The sequence below is a fragment of the Brassica napus genome, chromosome C5 (genome assembly GCF_020379485.1).
Source record: "Brassica napus cultivar Da-Ae chromosome C5, Da-Ae, whole genome shotgun sequence".
Lineage (NCBI taxonomy): Eukaryota > Viridiplantae > Streptophyta > Magnoliopsida > Brassicales > Brassicaceae > Brassica > Brassica napus.
Genome location: NC_063448.1, coordinates 41,688,082 through 41,708,587, shown reverse-complemented (window position 1 = coordinate 41,708,587; position 20,506 = coordinate 41,688,082). Strand labels below are relative to the sequence as shown.

The 20,506-nt window shown below is 37.2% G+C and overlaps 1 protein-coding gene across 1 annotated transcript; it reads right to left on the bottom strand.

The window, feature by feature from the left end:
- Positions 1-9,754: 9,754 nt before the first annotated feature.
- LOC106397686 (serine/threonine-protein kinase UCNL) lies at positions 9,755-11,405 on the bottom strand. Its single transcript, XM_013838304.3, has one exon. It carries the CDS (start codon positions 11,112-11,114, stop codon positions 9,909-9,911), a length of 1,206 nt encoding a protein of 401 aa, XP_013693758.2. The 5' UTR covers positions 11,115-11,405; the 3' UTR covers positions 9,755-9,908.
- Positions 11,406-20,506: the final 9,101 nt, after the last annotated feature.

Below are 20,506 nucleotides of genomic sequence, written 5' to 3'. Positions count from 1 at the left end.
TAAATGAAAACATTAAGTAGAAAGTGGTGTGGTGTGGGGTAATGATAATAAAGTGTGCAATAAAGAAAAATAAATGGGCAGAAGCATTGCATGTGAAACTCTGTAAGCATTTTGCGGTGAGTGTGACCTCAGGACCTGTCGCTGCTTCACTACATGGGTCTACTCACTTGCATTCATTTCTTATTGTCTCTAAATTAATATACCATTTTAATTATAAGCTGTATTGGGCCCATTAGAGGCCCATATAACTGGACCTGCGGATGTTCCAATTTATGACTGTCAAAACACAAACCTTGTGCACAAAAAAAAAACACAAACCTTGTATTATTCTGTACGTGGTGGTGGTGGTACGCAAAAGTTTTAAGTTATTGATGAGATTCAATATCACTAGTATCAGCAAGTCTGAACCTGTTTCATTCTCATGTTTTAAGAATAGGTTACCAAGTCAACTAATGTGAGCTCATTATTTCTTCTTATAAGTTGAAAAAAGCACCTGAAAGTTAACTATTGAAAATTACGTTACGTGCAAAGCAAATAGATGAGGATGAAAAGAAAATTGTATTGCAATCAAAATCTTCAATTATTCCTGCTATGGGCTTGTATGGAGTGAGTTTGAGCTAGTGTCAGGCTGTTAGCCGAACACAACACGTGAAATTACCTTCTTTTATCTTTCTCAATGCCATTATTTCCTACTTGTTACAATTTTTTGGCAATAACAAAGGAACAAAATTCAAGAAAACAAAAAAAAAAGAAAAATCTCCCAAATTTCAAATGAAAAGAAATATGCAATTGTTACCATATCCAATCTTGGGATAGTCTTTAACTAGTTGTGTAATTTTCAAGGCTCTATCTTATATGGCACTATTACTTTTGAATCTATACAACACATAATTGAGATCCACAGCGTAGATCCTTGATCCTTTGTAGTTAATTAGTTGTGAACCCACGTTAATTGTGAATCCATGTAAAATGTTTATTTTAGCATTGATGATTATATTGCCCTTATTACAAGAATTAAGATAAGAAAACAAACAAACATAGAGTAAATAAATAAGTGTCTGCAGAGAGTTCAGTGTCATAGTCTTCTCTATCTTTTACTTTGTTTCTATACATAGCTCCTAATGATATGGCTATGTTTCCATTTACTTTAACAGATGTAAGACCATTTCCAGTCTCACTCTATAATTTACTTAAAAAATCCATGATTTACTCCAAAAATGGAACGAAAAATAGAGTATGAAAAAAAAATAAAAAAATATTCTATTTTTGGAGTAAATTATGGAGTACGGATGAAGATGCCCTAACTGTTATTAGTTAAACGACTTTATTAGTAACTCATCAACTCACTTCATATTTAACATGGTGAATCTGAAATTGCTGCTTGGTTTTCGATAAAACTATTATGTACTCCATTCGACATCTTTATTTTATGGTTTCTTAGACTTTAGTTAGAATTTAGCCATAGCAATTAGGTTGCTCCAACACAACGTGTACCTTCGTTGTATTGAATTATTTTGTCTTTTTTTACTTATTTATTTTGATTTTCTCCATTTTCTATTTTTTAAATAAAATTATTTTAACATTATTAATTATGTTGATGGGTTTCAGTGAAATAAAATATCGTTTGTCGATTATAAAAATGCCAACAAATAATTATAAGCTTTGTCCCCCTTTCTTTTTCAACTTTACCTTCTTTTTGTCTTTTCCAGTAATCCTCAAAATCCACTTTGCTCACTACCTTCTAGTGAAAAATTTAACGGAAAAAACTAACAAACACAACAAAAATTAAATTTATCTGTAAAAATTAAATGAGAAAGCATGTGATTTTACCATATCTGGGGTAGTATTTAGTTACGTAATTTTCAAACGACTCTATCTTTAGTTACCATTACTATTTACTGTAAATCATTTTCTAATAAACTGTAGCATATATGTACAATATTTTATATGTTCCATAGTAAAAGTTTGTAACTATTTCTTTTATACGATGATACAAATTGCTATGCCACTTTCTAATATTATTTTACATAACTGACTCTTAAATTCTATAATTTTATATGATTGGTTAAATTACGTATTCTAACTAATTATTAAGTAATGGTTTTATAAAATATGTTGGGTTTTTCGCCAAAAATATCTTATGGCGAAGGAGTATATATAATATGCATGTGATATTTTTAACGTAGCTTAATTTTAAAAATGATATTTTTCAACGTTCCTTTTACTGATAATCATATTTAAAAATGATATTTTTAAAACATTTTTAAATATGATATCTGTTACTGATAATCAAAATATTTTTAAAAATATATTTTTAACACAGATTATGCTATTGAAAAAAATTCCGCTGATGAGCCCGTTCTTTTTACTGATAATCAAGATTCTGCTACTAAAGAGAAGTCTGCTGGTGAACCCAATGTCAAGAAACCTCGTATCGTATAAAGGATTTCTTGTATTGATATGGGTCAATCGACCAAAGTATATATACAAACCGTTTTACCTAATTCATAGGATTTAGAGAAAGAATATTTACATAATTATCACAAACTAATATGTAAAGAATATATGTCGTATATATCCCGTAATACACCCCCTCAAGTTGGAGAGTGAAGATCAAGAACTCCCAACTTGGATAGAAACTCGTGAAACTCCTTTTGTCCAAGGGCCTTGGTAAAAATATCTGCTAGCTGCGTATGAGTCGAAACATGCTTCGTTGCAATGGTGCCTTTGACAATCTCGTCGCGTATAAAATGGCAATCATTCTCCACATGTTTCGTACGTTCGTGAAAGACCGGTTAGCAGCAAGGTAGATAGCAGACTTACTATCACAATGGAGAGGAGTAGGTTTAGTAAGTGGGATACCAAATGCGCGCAATAAGTTGTTGATTCCCATAATTTCCTGAACCGTGAAAGACATCACACGGTATTCAGCTTCACAACTCGAATGAGAGACGTTTGGTTGCTTTTGTGTCTTCCAAGAGATCGGAGAGCCACCAAGAGTAATGTACCAACCAGTAAGAGAGCGATGAGTAACAGGACAGCCATTCCAGTCCGAGTCGCACCAAGCCGCAAGATGTAAGTCGGTGTGAGCTCGCAACAAAATACCTTGCCCTGGAGTTCCCTTAAGATAACGAACAACTCGGAGCGCTGCGTCCCAATGAGCCTGTTTTGGTTTTTGCATAAACTGAGACAGAATGTGAACAGAGTAAGAGAGATCAGGACGAGTCACAACCAGATAGATGAGCCTTCCAATGAGTCTTCTATAAGCGGAAACATTTTTAAAATCTGGACCTTTGTCCAAGGCTAGACGATGATTCTGCTCGACTGGAAACGTAGCAGGTTTAGCTGCAAGAAGACATCTTTCTTCTAAGATCCCAAGAGTATACTTCCTTTGGCAGAGATAAATACCAGTAGGACTCCTTGCGAGTTCAAGTCCAAGAAAGTATTTGGAAATACCTAAATCCTTCATATGAAAGCATTTGTTCATATAAGTTTTAAATGAAGCAAGAAGTGTCAGGTTACTTGCGGAGACAATTAGATCATCCACATAAACGAGCACCATGATGTACTCTGAACCGCGATCCAAAATAAATAAAGAGTAATCAGGAGGCCCCTGAGAAAACCCATCATTTCGTAGGGATATAGACAACTTCTCGAACCAGCAGCGTGGTGCCTGACGAAGACCATAGAGAGACTTGTTTAAATGACAAACTTTGTTCTTGTCAGAGCCACAGATCCCTGGAGGAGGTTGCATATAAACTTCCTCTTTCAAATCTCTGTGTAAGAAAGTATTATGGACGTCCATCTGATGGATCTCCCAATTTTGAGATGCAGCGATCTGTAAGAAAGTGCGTACTGTTGTCATCCTTGCAACAGGGGCGAAGGTTTCATCGTAGTCATCACCTTCGACCTGATTATTTCCCAGTACGACGAGACGCACCTTATATCGTTCTAAGGTTCCATCGGCGAGAAATTTGAGTTTAAAAACCCATTTACAGCCGATGACGTGCTTGCCAGGAGGAAGATCTACCACTGTCCACGTTCCACTGTCCTCTAATGCAACATATTTCTACTGTTATCGCATTTCGCCAGTTTTCATCAAGGATTGCCTGTTTATATGAATGAGGCTCAACAAGCAAAGATATGGCAGCAAGGAAAGCACAGTGACTTTCGGAGAAGTTGGAGCAATCAACATAAAATTCCAGTGAATAAGGTGCAGTCGCTTGACAAGTGACAAGGGGCGAAATTGTATGGAGAACATAGTCATTAAGCTTTGTAGGTAAGGATTTATTCCGTAGACCACGACCCAACTCCTGGATCGGGGCAGTGGTTCTGCTCTTATGTCTGTAGACAAATCAGTAGGTAAGTCAGGAAAACTGAAGTGTCTTGAACGGTAGTAAGAGAAGGTAACGCATGTAATGAGAGAGATCCTTCCATGTCAGAGAGATCCGTAGGGACTGTAGGAGATAAATTAGTTTGTGTACCAGATGTGTTCGACGCTGGAGAAGAACTATCATTTTCTGACAACGATGGTGTGGCATCAGGAAGAACAGGTGTAGTATCAGGAACAACGACTATGTCATCAGGTTTAGGGTCAGGACTATGTTCTTCGTTTTGCAGAGAAACAGTAACTGGTGTTGTAGAAGTGTCAGCGATAGGTGTGATAATGGGAGTGTGAAGTACCGAACAATTAGCATAAGGGAACTCTGTTTCACAAAACACAACATCACGATTAACAAATATCTTTCCTGTGTCGGGATTAAGGACACGCCACCCCTTTTTACCAGTCGGGGAACCGATAAACACACCTTGCACACTGCGTGAATCAAACTTGTCTCCTCTGTGGTTTTGGTTGTGTGCATAGCAAAGACATCCAAAAACTCGTAAGTGTGTCAAAGGAGGAGATCGAAGATAGAGTCTTTCAAAAGGTGTTTGTCCATTTAGCAACTTAGACGGTGTGCGGTTAATAAGATAGGATGCAGTCAAGAAACAGTCCCCCCAAAACTCGATAGGGAGAGAGGACTGAAATCATAAAGCTCGAGCAACGTTCAAAATGTGACGGTGCTTTCTTTCAACTCTGCCATTCTGTTGTGGCGTACCGACACAAGAAGTCTCGTGTATAATTCTATGTTCTCGGAAGAAAGACGTCATGCACATGAATTCAGTGCCATTATCACTACGAATCTTTCTCACATCTGTATCAAATTGGCGCTTGAACATAGTAATGAAGTTTTGAATTGTAGCAGAAACGTCTTGCTTTGAAGGTAAGAGATAAAGCCAAATACTGCGAAAATAATCGTCAATGACGGTCAAGAAATAACGAGAACCACAGCGAGATGGAGTACGGTAAGGACCCCACAAATCAAAATGCACCAAATCAAATAAAGACTTTGTTGTATTAGAACTGTTTGGAAAAGAATAACGAGTTTGCTTGTCACGAATACAAGTGTCGCAGACCTTATTCTTAAAACCACTATCATTAGAAACAGAAATAGGTAGTAAATCCAAAACACCAGCAGAGGGATGTCCTAAGCGATGATGCCACAAATCTGGAGTAGCAGGTTTCTCCTGATGAATCGCCCCAGCAAACTCCATCCCTCGCAAAAAATAAAGTCCATTTGTCTGCTCAGCCACTCCAATCAGCGTCCTGGTAATGCAGTCCTGAATCAATCCAAGTTTATCATAAATCTGAAAGATACAAGTTTTCTGTCGAGCTAACTGAGAAACTGATATCAAATGGCATTGGAGGCCGTTAACGTATAAAACATCCTGAATCGTAAGTAGGGAACTTAAAATAATTGTCCCTCTTTGTGTCGTAAGTGTAAGCCTTCCATCAGGCAATTTTACAGGTAAAGGAGCAGTATCTCGTATATCAATGAGAAAACCAAGTGTTCCTGTCATGTGGTTTGTGGCTCCAGAATCAACAATCCAAGAGGAAACAAAAGACGTACTTCTTAATGTATTCGACGCTGGCTTATGTTCATTCAAGAGTGTCACCGACGTCTTCCATTGCTCGTCACTCAGTCCAGTAAGTCCAACACGATCAGAGGCAGTAAGTGTGTTGGCGGAGTGTTGTTGTGTCGAAGTGGTCACTGCATTAACGCGAGCAGGTGCAGCTGAGGGCTGTCAGGAAGAAGGCGACGAGGTTCCTTGTCCATTACTTGTCTGCAAATGACCACGAGGTTTGTCTCCCCACCAATCAGGATATCCCAAACTGCGAAAACAATTTGTCGCTAGGTGACCTTTGCGACCACAACTAGAGCAAAGCAGCTTCATTCTTTCTTCTCGAGAAACAAACTGACGACGCGAAGATGCAGAGCTTGTGCCAGCAGATGTACGAACAGCGTGTGCCATTGTTTCAGCTCGGTCATCTAGCACACGAGTTGTGTGTTTTGAATCCTCATCTTGAAGAAGCACACTGTATGCCTCGTCGAGAGAGGGTAAAGGATCTCGTGAGAGGAGACTCGATTTAACCGCACCATAGAGAGACTCATCAAGACCTTTGAGAAACTCATGAAGTCGATCCTCCTCTCTTTCTTTCTCAAGATTCTGACCTACCGCGCAGCTGCAATTCTGGGTAATGCGATGCTCAGACAAAGAAGTCCGCAGTTGCATCAGCTTCCCGTAGTAAGTTTCAATAGACAACCCATGATGTCTGCAAGTAGCGAGATCTGCTTTAATGCGTTGAACCCTCAGTCCGTTGTTAACTGAGTACCTCTTGCGGATAGGTTCCCAATAGTCGCTAGCGATTTCGAGATGAGAGAGGTTGGAACGAACAGATTCAGCTATAGTAAGCTTCATCCAAGACAAAACCAAAGCGTTGTTGGTCCACCAGTCATCCAAGTCGGGGGAGTCGGAACCTGGTTGAGGAATTGAACCATCAACGAAATCAAACTTTTTCCTTGCCTTAAGAGCCATGCGCAGGTTAGTAGACCACTCGTTGTAATTAGGTCCTTTGAGCAATGGCTGAGAGATGACAGAGCCGGGATTATCACTTGAGGAGAGATCGTACGTCTTCGTACCTCCACATGTGACTCTGAGCCTGCATTCTCCCCGGAGGAACTCTGAGAATCATCTTTGCTGTCGTTACTTCCCATAGCTCAAGAGGAAAAAGAAAATCAAGGAACGAAGAAGATCAAAGAGATCGATAAGGAGCTAAAAGAAAGATTTTTGTGCTTTTAGAGCTCTGATACCATGTCAAGAAACCTAGTATCGTATAAAGGATTTCTTGTATTGATATGGGTCAATCGACCAAAGTATATATACAAACCGTTTTACCTAATTCATAGGATCTAGAGAATGAATATTTACATAATTATCACAAACTAATATGTAAAGAATATATGTCGTATATATCCCGTAATACCCAAACACTTCGATGATAGACCTTCAACTCCAAATTCTGCAACTAATAAGTCTGCAGATGAACTCACTCCCTTCCCTGATAGGATCTTAGCTCCTTATTCTGTTCAGTTTGAGAAGGTTAATCTGTCAAGGGATAAGTTTGTTGAGTCTCCTCCCTTATCCACTCGCATGATCGAGAAAGCTGACGTTGTTACTAACTCTCCTAGTAATGGCTACATTTCAATCTACCATCCCCTCTCTGGATCAGATGTTAAATTGGACGGGAACCCAAGTGTCTTTGGTGACCTTTTCAATAAAAAAATGGAGTTTCTGTTGGTGGAGAGTGGAATGCATCTACTCAAAAATCTCGTTGTGGAAGGCCTTTGAAACCTTCTCAAAAGGTGCGTGATACTAGTTGGTCAAGGAACGGGTGGTATCAGAGCCAGGTTGACGAGAAATCTGCAAAAGACCAATATACCATTCGAGAGATGAATAGTATCATATGAGTTAGGAATGAGAGGAGTGTGGCAGAGATCAAGTCAAAAAATTCTGGAAGTCAGTTGTGGAACACGAGATGAATGTGATCCTTAGTTTGAGGGGGAGAATGTGAGATAACAAACTAAGTCCCACATTGGAGAATTAGACAAAGAGTGTCTAATATATAAAGAGATGTCCAACTCTAATTGTACGAGGCCTTTTGGGAAGGAGCCCAAAAGTAAATCCATGCGAGCCAGCCAATTAGGCTCAAAGTGGACAATATCGTATTAATCAGATAATAAAGAGTTGGACAAGGACTGTACAATCCCAACAACGGGGTCGTGGTGGCCGTGGTGGTCATGGATCATTTATTTCTCTTATGTCCTATCACTCTCTTTGAGATGGTGATGCTAAGACCATCTCCAACCCATACATATTTTTTTCTCTATAATTTTCACAAAAATAGAGTAATAATATTATAGAATAAGTTTTGCTCCAATGGTTTACTCTATAATAGAGTTAGAGTTACTCTATTATAGAGGAGAATATATAGAGCGAAAAAATGAAATTCCTCTATTTTCTCATGTTATTCTATTATAGAGTAAACTATTAGAGCAAAATTTATCTTATAATAGAGTTATTCTATTTTCGTGGAAATTATAGAAAAAAAAATGGGTATGGATTGGAGATGCTTTAAGTAGATTAAGCTAAACTTAATTCCTTCTGCTACCCTTTCTCTTTGTAATCTTTGTATGAACCAATTATTAATTCAAGTAAACCCTTTATCAAAAAAAAAAAGAAGAAGATATTTTTCAAGGTAAACATCCAACTCTTTAGCTTATATATATAGTTGTACGCGTGGTCTTAAAATAGTTAGGCTTTGTTTTACCCGTGACTTTGCTTTTTCCTGCACATATATTACAACATATTTGTATATAAAGTATTATGTCAGACGTACATAAATTGAGTTAGTCTTAGATCCATTATAGACAAGATTTTGAACCACTCCTTAACTTCGTGACAAAAAAAAAAAGAACCACCCCTTAATTCATTTCCTCCGTGCTAGTCATATACGACATAGAATGATATCTTAATAACTTAATTTCTAAAGACGAACATGTTAACCATATTAACTTTGAAAAATACGTACCTACCTATGTATTCAGATTCTTAGAATCCACGTTGTAGTGCACCTCTACACGTTTGATAACATTTGTGAATTGATACTGTATAATGAATTCAGATTCTGTCTTATAAATAACACCGGGATTCAAATGAAAGATTCTCCTTAGATATGTTCTAGTCTGCAAGTCAATGTCATAATAAGAGTGTTGGGGAATCTTGAGGAGACATTTTGTACTCCAATGACTATATCTGTCATGTTAAGCATTACATATCAATAAAGTAATCAAATATGTGGGATCAAGTCGCCCCTAAACTAATACACTATAATTTAAGAATGTCTAAAGAGTGGTTGATAATTTCTTAATTGCTATCTTAAGTCTCAACTTCAGTATCGCATTTCTCTCACCGCTAAAAGCATACTATTTACCGAATCACAGTAGAACATTGCTGACTACGATTCATTAATAAAGCCAGCAGAAGAAATAGCTACTGTATTAGAGTTGAATAATTATGGTGATTAAAAAGTGAAGTACGCGTTCCACATTCTAAATCTTTTTCGTCTTTAATTAATTAAGACATATTGATTTTGAGTGCTATCAACGTATGTGAATGAAAACGAATATAAAAAATGTGGGTTCTCAAGTAGTCAAGTGTAATTATCAGGTAGCATGCTTAGACCGTGTAATTATGATTACACATTCTCATTTAATTCTTTAATTATTTATATTTCTACCACGACATCCTATACTAATGATTCCTTATAATTATCTTCTTAAAAACTAGTATATTTTTATTTAACATTTGCTAGTTTCTTCTTCGGACTGTGCCAGCGAAGTCTTCTATATACCAAAAAAGTTCAACAATGATTTTCATATAAACGAAAACCAGAAAAATTAAAAATTACACCACATAAGAAAAATGAGTATCTACAACTTTGTACGTGTTAATTCCACACACACGGATCAGAAGTCAATGAACGAATCGCTGTTACGACACACGTGCGAAGGAGACTGAAACGGTGACGGAGGAGCTGATGACACCGTCATCCTCAGTTTCTCCAAATGTTCCCTTATATCGAACCCACCAGCCGTTAATTCCCCGTCATCTCTCAACGGAATAAACGGAGGTCGTAACACTTCCGTTAACAAATCCCACCTCACACCCGCGAAAAAAGGATGCTCCTTTATCTCCGCTGCGCCACGGCGGCTACCTAACCGCCTACTCGAGTCTTTCACAAGCAGCCGCCGGATAAGATCCGTGAGATCATTTGGTTTCCCGGCGAACTCAGGTTCTTTAACCAGCACATTTCGAAAAGTCTCCTTCTTGCTCTTCCCTTTGAACGGAGTCTCTCCGTACATCATCTCGTATGTCAGAACACCGAGAGCCCACCAATCGACGGCGAAGTCGTGACCGTCGCAGCGAATTACCTCCGGCGAGACGTACTCATCAGTTCCGACGAAGGAATTTGAACGTTCGCCGGAGGAAAAACTGGTTTTCCGGCGAGTAATCGGGTTAACCCGAGCGGATCTCGTTTTCTTGCTCTCCGACGCCGCCGGAGAGACCCAGCGAGAAAAGCTCCGACTTTTTTTAGGATCGGTGCACAATTCCGGGTCGGGTTGAAAGAATTCGGGTCGGGTGGGCTTCTTGAGGCTCTGAGAAAGGTCGAAGTCGGTGAGTGTAACGTGACCGGATTGCTGAATGAGAATGTTCTCAGGTTTCAAGTCTCTGTAAGCGATCCCCATGGAATGAAGATGCTCAAGCGCACAGACGATCTCAGCCACGTAGAATCTAATAACAGAGGAGCTGAAAACGCCGTCGTTTTGACGGCGAAGGAGGACGTTGAGATCGCCGCCGGAGCAATACGGGACAGCCCATACGAAATATTCCGGTGACTCGAAGGAAGCTAAGAGACGAGGGAGAAAAGGGTTTTGATTCGTTTGAACGGAGAGACGACGGAGGACCTCGATTTCCCACCGTGCACGGCGGAGAGAGGAGGCTGACGATTTGTGGACAAGCTTGACGGCGAAGGAAGAAGAGGAGACAGAAACAACGTCGTGTGCGAGGAAGACAGTTCCGGTGGCGCCTTGTCCGAGGATTTTGAGAGCTCTGATAGAATCGAGGTTGAGAATCTCCGGCGATGAAGGTGGGGACGACGGCGATGACTCCATTTGAGTGTGAGTGAGAGAGAGAGACGAGTGGGTCTGAGTTTTGGGTTCTGTCTCCTCTTTTCTTGTACTCCCTCCGGATTTGAATATATGATGTTTAAGGTTGTGCACACATATTAAGAGAAATTAAATACTTACTTATATCAAATACTTTTTGGTTTTACTTTTAGTTAGTTTAAAGATTTATTTGAATCCCAATAAAATTCAACCACTTATATTTTTTACATTTTATTTTAAAAGCAAAATGCATTAATGAAAAGTAGAACATCATACATTTGTATACAAGAAAGAAAAACTAAAACATCATATATTCAAATCCGGAGGGAGTATTTATAAATAAATATAGTTCTATCGTTATCGTTGCCTTCATATCTGTTACTTCTTTGTCTCTTTTTAGTTTTTTATTTTCTTATTTTAAAATTGTTAATTGTATTTTCCGCATATTATGGCCAGTTTTCACGTCTGTCTAATAAGAAAAGGTTGCGGAAGATATATGCACACGTAATATAATCTACAATCTTATTTTCTTTAGTAGGACACGGACACCATGACTACATGTTTAATAATAATAATATACACGACCATTAAGATTAAGTTATTAAAACAATCTGACGGTCCTGGGCAAAGCCTAACGAAACATTGACCTTATGTCCCCAAAACTTTTGGAAAAAATTACATAGAAAAAAGCCCCAAATTTTTTTTTTATACCCCCAAATTTACCAAAAAAATTTTTAACTGGAATTTTTTAAAAACCGCATACAGCCCCATAAATCTCAGGACCGGCCCTGAATGTAAGGGAACTATCTCTCTCTAGAAGCTTCGAGGAATCCACCTTCGTGCGATCGGCTTCTCAATCAGTTGATGAGGAGGACCATTAATTTGATAACCTGCCTAGTGCCTACCATCCTTTATATTGAACAGAACAATACTCTGCCATGACTTCAGAACTATCTAGTCTTTTTCAATGGAACCGATCAAGATTTATGAACGCTAATCTGTTTCAAACTTTCAACTACATATTATCAAGACATTCCAATGCCAAGTTGCCACATCTCCGAAAAAACAATATATAACTTCAAAATATGAAATTTTTTACTTTTCAAAAAGGAATTTCAAAACTTCAGAGTTTCGAGGAGTGAAACTCTATATTTAAAGTTTCGCTACTGAAAACTTTAAATTTGATGTTTCATATTTTTATTTATATTTTGGTCCTTACAATTACACATCACATTTATGTTTCATAAATATTTTCTTGTTTATTGTTTAATCCTTATAAAAATTATATCTTATAAATATTTTAAGTTTTGTTTACAAAATTTAAGTTTTGTTTACAAAATTTAAGTTTACACATAAAATTAAATAAAACTTTAAAATAAGATTTAAAATATTTAAAACTAGATTTAGATAACAAAATTATACAAAAGAAACTTAACAAAAATTTTTTAAAAAAATTACACGAAGACATAACTATTACACAAATTTAAATATTACAACAACACTAATAGTCATGTAAGTTTGATCCAAAACTTTCAAAATTTTCAAATATTGTCCAATTTTTTTTGTGTAACTGAAGATGGTTGTTGTTGTTGTTGATGATGATGTATTTTCGTACAATTATTTCTTGTTCATATTAAATATATTCATGAGTATTAATATCATCGATAAAAATTAGTCTTTTAGCAATATTTTATCTTTCTCTTTTACTTTCTTGTTCTAATCTAATGTATTTACAAGTATTAATGTCACCCGATTTGAACAATTTTTATCTTTAATCTACAAATTAAAATGAGGAGCTATTTTTACTTCAAAATGCAGTAGTATATCATATATGCATTACGAAAATCACTTTATAGAATAATATGGTATTTTGCTTGAAGTTTAATATTAATTAAGTTATTTTGTTTAAAGTTTTATATTTTAATATGATATTTTATTAATTAATATTGTTGTAATATGTTTATATATGTGCTAGTTATTTACCAAAATTTTGTGAATTCAAATTACTTATGACAAATATAAAGACCATATTATAAAATACAAATAATTTTGAAGTTGAGTTTGAAATTTTGCAAGAAAAACATTTTTAAACTTCAAATTTAGAATTTTGGAAACTTGGAAATAGAGTTTTTTTGAGATGACCTTAAACTTCTTCCACTTTTAACTTCTATGTACTGTATGTTCACAGTACGGCTAATCAATCGGCAAAAACGCAGTAGCCAATAAGTCTTCTAATGTACTCCTGTAAAATTATTTAATAACCCTGTAAAATTTCTATTAATGAAATGTCCAGTTGTCTACAGACCAAAATTAATTTAATTAAGAATACTCGAATGAATTAATAATGTCATCTATGTTATGAAAGACAGTTAAAGAAAGCCAACAGCCAGCCGTTTATGTTGAAAAATATAAAAGATGTGGGGCCCGTTGCACTATTTGTACAGTGAATTTCTTTCTATATATACGAACATTTACGTTCGTTGTATTACGCATCTCAAAACCTCAACCTTCTCTTCTCTCTCTGATAAAATCTTTCTATCAGTGTTAAAGTTTCTACGGGTATAAAATTTCGCCCTTATCTAAATTCCTGCGAAACAATAAAATACCAGTTCTTTTTATAACACGTTATCAGCACGATCACTCTGCGATTCGAAATACAAATGGCAAAAATCGAGAAACTTCAGTTTCCGGCATTGGAAGTAACTGGGACAAACTACACGGCATGGGTTACAAACATGGAGCTTCATCTAGATTCCGAGGAAATACTCGGAACAATAAAAGACGGCAATATATCAACCTCTCATGAAAAGGCTAAGGCCGTGATATTTCTGAGAAGGCATCTAGATGAAAATCTTACGCATGATTATGCGAGAACCAAAGATCCCTTAGATCTTTGGAAAGCTCTGAAGGAGAGGTTTGATAACCAAAAGAAAATTACTCTCCCCCATGCACTCGATGAGTGGAAAAATCTACGATTTCAAGATTTTAAAAAGTGGAAACGTACAATTCCGCTATATTGAGAATAGCGGCGCAATTAGATTATTGCGGTAAGCCTGTCTCGGAAGCAGAAATGCTCGAGAAAACTTACCAAACGTTCCAAAAAAATCATTATGTTCTACAAGAACAATATAGAAATTGTGGGTATACGAGGTTCTCTGAACTCGATGTGGCGCTTATAATAGCGGAGAGAAATAATGAACTCCTCATTAAAAACCACAATGCCCGACCCACGGGAACCAAAACATTTCCTGAGGTAAACGCAACGGATATAAAAAATCCGAAAAAAGGAAATTATTCCTATCGTGGGCGTGGTAGTGGCCGTGGTCACAATCGTGGTTTTGGTCGTGGTCGTGGTTATCGATTTAACCGCAACCATGAAAGGAGTAACAACCCAAGAGGAAGGGGATCCAACACATGGAATCGATCTGATCGGGTAAAAGGGAAAGAAACCCAAGAAAACCCTACTCATAAAATGAGAACGTCTGTTACAGATGTGGATCGAAGGGACACTGGTCTCAAGTATGTCGAACTCCTCGGCATCTATGCCAATTGTACCAAGAATCTATTAAAGGCAAGGCAAATGAAGTAAATCTCAATGAACACCTTGTGGGTACAACATCGACATACCTCGAATCCTCTGACTTTATGGGAGATTTCGACGAGGCCACTCATCAAAATAATTGAAGTGCTTGTACTAATCAAGCTTAATAATGCCTAGTGATGCCATAAAATATTATGTATTTCACTTTCAAAATAATGTTGTATTTCAAAATATATAATGTATAATTATTGTGTACTTGTTATTGATGAATAATATGTTTACTTATGAAAGTTTATTTTCTTTATTAATATTAACTATGTGTTACAGAAATGGATAAGAAAGCAAATGGAACAACAACTAAACAAATTGGTAGAGAAGTTTGCATACCAGATAGTGGCACAACGCACACTATACTGAAGGATAAGAGATATTTCTCTACTTTAAAGTCAGTAAAAATTACTATAAACACAATATCAGGTCCTACAGACCTAATCGAAAGAATTGGCAAGGCGAGCTTTATGTTGCCTAATGGAACAAAGTTTTCCATAGATAATGTCTTATATTCTCCAAATTCTAAGAGAAATTTGTTGAGTTTCAAAGATATATACCGTCAAGGGTATAACACTCAGTCTGCAACTGAGAATGGAAAGAAGTATTTGTATATAACTTCTGAAAAATCAGGCAAAGGCCTTGGAAAAATTTCCAGAACTTCCTTCTGGATTGCATCACACTTATATTGATGCTATAAAATCACATCTTGTGATAAAAAAAAATCCAGAAGATGTTACATTATGGCATGATCGCCTTGGTCATCCAGGCACTACAATGATGCGAAAAATCATTGAAAGCTCACATGGTCATTCAATAAAAACCCAAGATATATACCAAAGTAATAAAATGACATGTGATGCGTGTGCTCTTGGAAAATTAATCATAAGACCATCACCAACCAAAGTTGACAAAGAATCACCCAAGTTTTTGGAAAGAATCTAAGGTGATATTTGTGGACCAATACATCCACCGTGTGGACCATTCTACTACTTTATGGTATTAATCGATGCATCGAGTAGATGGTCACATGTTTGTTTGTTATCATCTCGAAATATGGCATTTGCGAGATTTCTAACTCAGATAATCAAATTAAGAGCACAGTTCTCAGATTATCCAATTAAAAGAGTTAGATTAGATAACGCTGGTGAATTCACATCCCAAGCTTTTAATGATTATTGTATGGTATCAGGGATTGAAGTAGAGCATTCTGTTGCTCATGTTCATACACAAAATGGTTTGGCAGAATCATTAATTAAACGGCTGCAACTAATTGCAAGGCCATTGATCATGAGATCAAAACTCCCAACCTCTGTATGGGGACATGCTATTCTGCATGCAGAAGCACTAATTCGGATAAGACCAAGTGCATACCACAGATATTCCCCATTACAGTTAGCATTTGGAAAAGAACCAAATATCTCTCATCTAAAAATCTTTGGTTCCGCGGTTTATATTCCAATAGCACCACCGCAACGTACAAAGACGGGACCGCAAAGACGGTTAGGAATATATATTGGCTATGATTCTCCATCAATAATAAGATACCTAGAACCACAAACTGGTGATGTGTTTACGGCACGATTTGCCGATTGTCATTTCAATGAGAAAGAATTCCCAACTCTAGGGGGAGACAATAAACAAGTAGGAAAAGAGATCAAATGGAGTGTACCATCGTTATTACACCTTGATCCTCCTACGAAACAGTCAGAACTAGAAGTTCGACGTATCATGCATTTACAAAATATAGCAAATCAGCTACCTGATGCATTTGCTGATACCAAAATGGTAACTAAATCACATATACCCGCTGCAAATACTCCTGCTCGTATTGAAATACCACAAAATGGTGGAACGACAGTTGATACACGTGAATCAGGAACACGTTTAAAGCGCGGTAGACCTATTGGTTCAAATGATAAACTTCCTAGAAAACGTAAGGAATGTGAAAAGCATGATACTCCCAAAATAACAGAAAATATTTTGGACGAAGAAAATTGTGAATCTAACGACAATATAAAGCATCTTGAACCTGAAGGAAATCATGAGATTTCTATCAATTACATCCATAATGGAAAGATATGGAAACGAAATGAGATGGATGATATTGATGACGTTTTCTCATACCTTTTAGCAAAGGAAATAAATGAAGAAAACGAAGATCCAGAACCAAAGTCTGTATATGAATGTCAAAAGAGACATGACTGGATAAAATGGAAAGATGCAATTCAAGTCGAATTAGATTCGCTTAACAAACGAAATGTATTCGGACCTATTGTGCTCACACCCAAAGATGTAAAACCTGTTGGGTACAAATGGGTGTTTGTCCGAAAAAGAAATGAGAAAAACGAGATTACAAGATACAAAACTCGTCTCGTAGCCCAAGGTTTCTCTCAAAGGCCAGAAATTGATTATGAGGAAACTTATTCTCCTGTCATGGACGCAATCACATTTAGATTCCTGATGAGCCTAGCGGCCAATGAAAATTTAGAAATGCGTCTCATGGATGTCGTTACGGTATATCTATATGGATCATTAGATACTAATATCTATATGAGAATCCCAGATGGATTTAAAATGCCAGAAACGTTAAGTTCCAAACCTAAAGAGTTATGTGCAATAAAATTGCAAAGATCATTATATGGGTTAAAACAATCTGGACGAATGTGGTATAATCGTCTCAGCGAACACTTAACAAAAGAAGGATACACGAATGATCCTATATGCCCTTGTGTTTTCATAAAGAAAACAACATCCGGATTTGTGATAATCGCGGTGTACGTTGATGATCTTAATATTATTGGAACTCAAAACGAAATCCAAAAGGCATCAAACTATCTGAAAGGAGAATTTGAGATGAAAGATCTCGGCCAGACAAAATATTGTCTAGGATTACAAATTGAGCATTCTCGAAAGGGTATATTTGTACACCAGTCTACATATACCAAACGAGTATTGAAACGCTTTAACATGGATAAAGCAACTCCTCTTAGCACCCCGATGGTCGTTAGATCACTTAATGTTGAAAATGATCCGTTTCGACCATCTGAGGAAAATGAAGAAATGCTTGGTCCTGAAACTCCATACTTAAGTGCAATTGGAGCTCTTATGTATCTTGCAAATTGTACTCGACCTGACATATCCTTTGCTGTTAATCTTTTAGCGAGATTCAGTTCGTCTCCTACACGAAGACATTGGAATGGAATTAAACATGTCTTTCGTTACCTTCAATGAACAACTGATTTAGCTTGTTTTATCCTAAAAGTTCAAAAGGTCAAATGATTGGTTTTGCAGATGCAGGTTATTTGTCAGATCCACACAAAGCTCGATCCCAGACAGGATATGTTTTTACAATTGGAGGCACCCCCATATCTTGGCGTTCTCAGAAGCAGACACTTGTTGCTACTTCTTCAAATCACGCTGAGATCATTGCACTCCATGAAGCAAGTAGAGAATGTGTATGGCTAAGATCAATAAGCCGACACATCTGTTCAAGCAGTGGGATTGACGAAAATGCGGAGCCAACTATTCTATATGAAGATAACGCGACATGTGTTGCTCAAACGAAGGAAGGATATATCAAAAGCGATAGAACCAAACATATACCTCCGAAGTTCTTCTCATACACTCAAGAGCTCGAGAAGAATAAAGAGATTGAAGTAAGATATGTTCGATCATGCGACAATGCAGCCGACCTCTTCACAAAATCACTCCCTACCTCAGTATTCAGAAAACACATCCACAACATTGGAATGCGCCATCAGAAGGATATATGACTGCTTATTCGAGGGGGAGCTTACGTGGTTGTACTCTTTTTACCTTACTATGGTTTTCCCATTGGGTTTTCCTGGAAAGGTTTTTAACGAGGCAACAAAGACGTTAAGTGAGAGTGGATAGTGACACCGGTCCCCAAGGGGGAGTGTTATGAAAGACAACTAAGAAAGCCAGCAGCCAGCCGTTTATGTTGAAAAATATAAAAGATGTGGGGCCCGCTGCACTATTTGCACAGTGAATTTATTTCTATATATACGAACATTTACGTTCGTTGTATTACGCATCTCAAAACCTCAACCTTCTCTTCTCTCTCTGATAAAATCTTTCTATCAGTATTAAAGTTTATAAAATTTCGCCCTTATCTAAATTCTTGCGAAACAATAAAATACCAGTTCTTTTTATAACAATCTAGTAGTATATTTTAGTTTTTTGTTTTATTTTCCTCAACTTCACGACAATGAAATATATAAAACTGAAGGCAAATTATGAAGGAGTTGAAATAATGGAACACGTGCAATACCATAATGCAGTAGAACCAATGTGTCGCCGCCAGGCCAAACTGGAGCCTCGCAACCACCACATTAAATATAAAGCTAAATCTTTGTTTAGTGTTAATCTTTTTCGACGCCCGTCCAATTAAAGTTGCACAAACACAAAAATTATAAAAACTTCTTTTTTATTAGATTTAGAAAGTCTCTCAAAACTAAATATTTCAATGTATTTCTCTTGATAGAACATCTCTCCATAAGAACTCTTTATATATGACGAAGCTACAACTTTTTCTAATAATAATACGGAAACATTCCTAAGCTCGATATGTTTTCTTTTTTTCTTAACCCATTAAACTTCACTTTAATGAGTTAAATTGCTCCTCAAGTTAATTGGAATTATCCAACATTATCCCCCTTAATTCCAACTCGAATCTCGGGTATGTTGATCTTCTGAACTCCGATGAACTTGCATAGACCGCTAATAGGTGCATCGCATTTCTTCGATACGATGTTGCATCAGAACGTGAGTATAAATGCTTCACTGCTTTTCCATGACTCTCTCTTGGACTCTGCATATATCTGCTTAATACACCAACCGAAAACGCCAAGTCCGGTCGTGTATGAAGAAGATATCTTAAGCATCCCATGGTGCTTCGATACGATGTTGCATCAATCTCAGGCTCCTCCTCTACCTTTGATACTTTCAAACTCGTGTGCATCAGAACGTGAATATAGTTACATGACTTCATCTTCGTCTTGACAAGTATACCTTGCGCGTATCCTCCTTGCTTGTTTCGAATGCCATCAGCTCCTTGTGTTACTTATATACCAAGATAGTATGTAAGCTTCCCGAGGTCTGACATCTCAAATCTTCTTGACATATCGTCTTTGAATTGCTTGATAACGTTGAGCGAAGTCCCTGTTACAAACAAGTCACCAACGTATATAGCTATGATCAGAAGCTCCCCCTTCTCTTTCTTTTGATATACCGCAGGTTCCTTGGTGCACTTCGTGAACTCCATCTCCTTGAGAACACAGTCGAGTTTGATGTTCCAAGCTCTCGGAGCTTGACGCAAACCGTATAGTGCTTTGCTAAGTTTGTACACATGATCCTCCTTTCCTTTCTCCACAAAGCCTTCTGGTTGAGTCACGTATACATCCTCATTTAAGTCTCCGTTCAGGAACACAGTTTTCACATCTATGTGATGGATCTCCCATCCATTAGTTGCTGCTAACGCCAAGAGTAGTCGTATGGTTTCTATACGAGCAACTGGTGCAAATACTTTGTCGGAGTCTATGCCTTGTTGTTGCACGTAGCCTTTTGCAACTAACCTTGCTTTGTATTTGATCACCGTTCCATCTGCATTCCTTTTGATCTTATAAATCCACTTCAAACCTATCGGTTTCACACCTGCCGGCTTCTTGACGAGATTCTAGGTCTTGTTTTTGATGATAGATTCGATCTCTGCCTTCATTGCATCGATCCAAGCCTGTATCACTGCAGCTTCGATGTAACTTTCTGGTTCACCATCGATGGTGAGCAA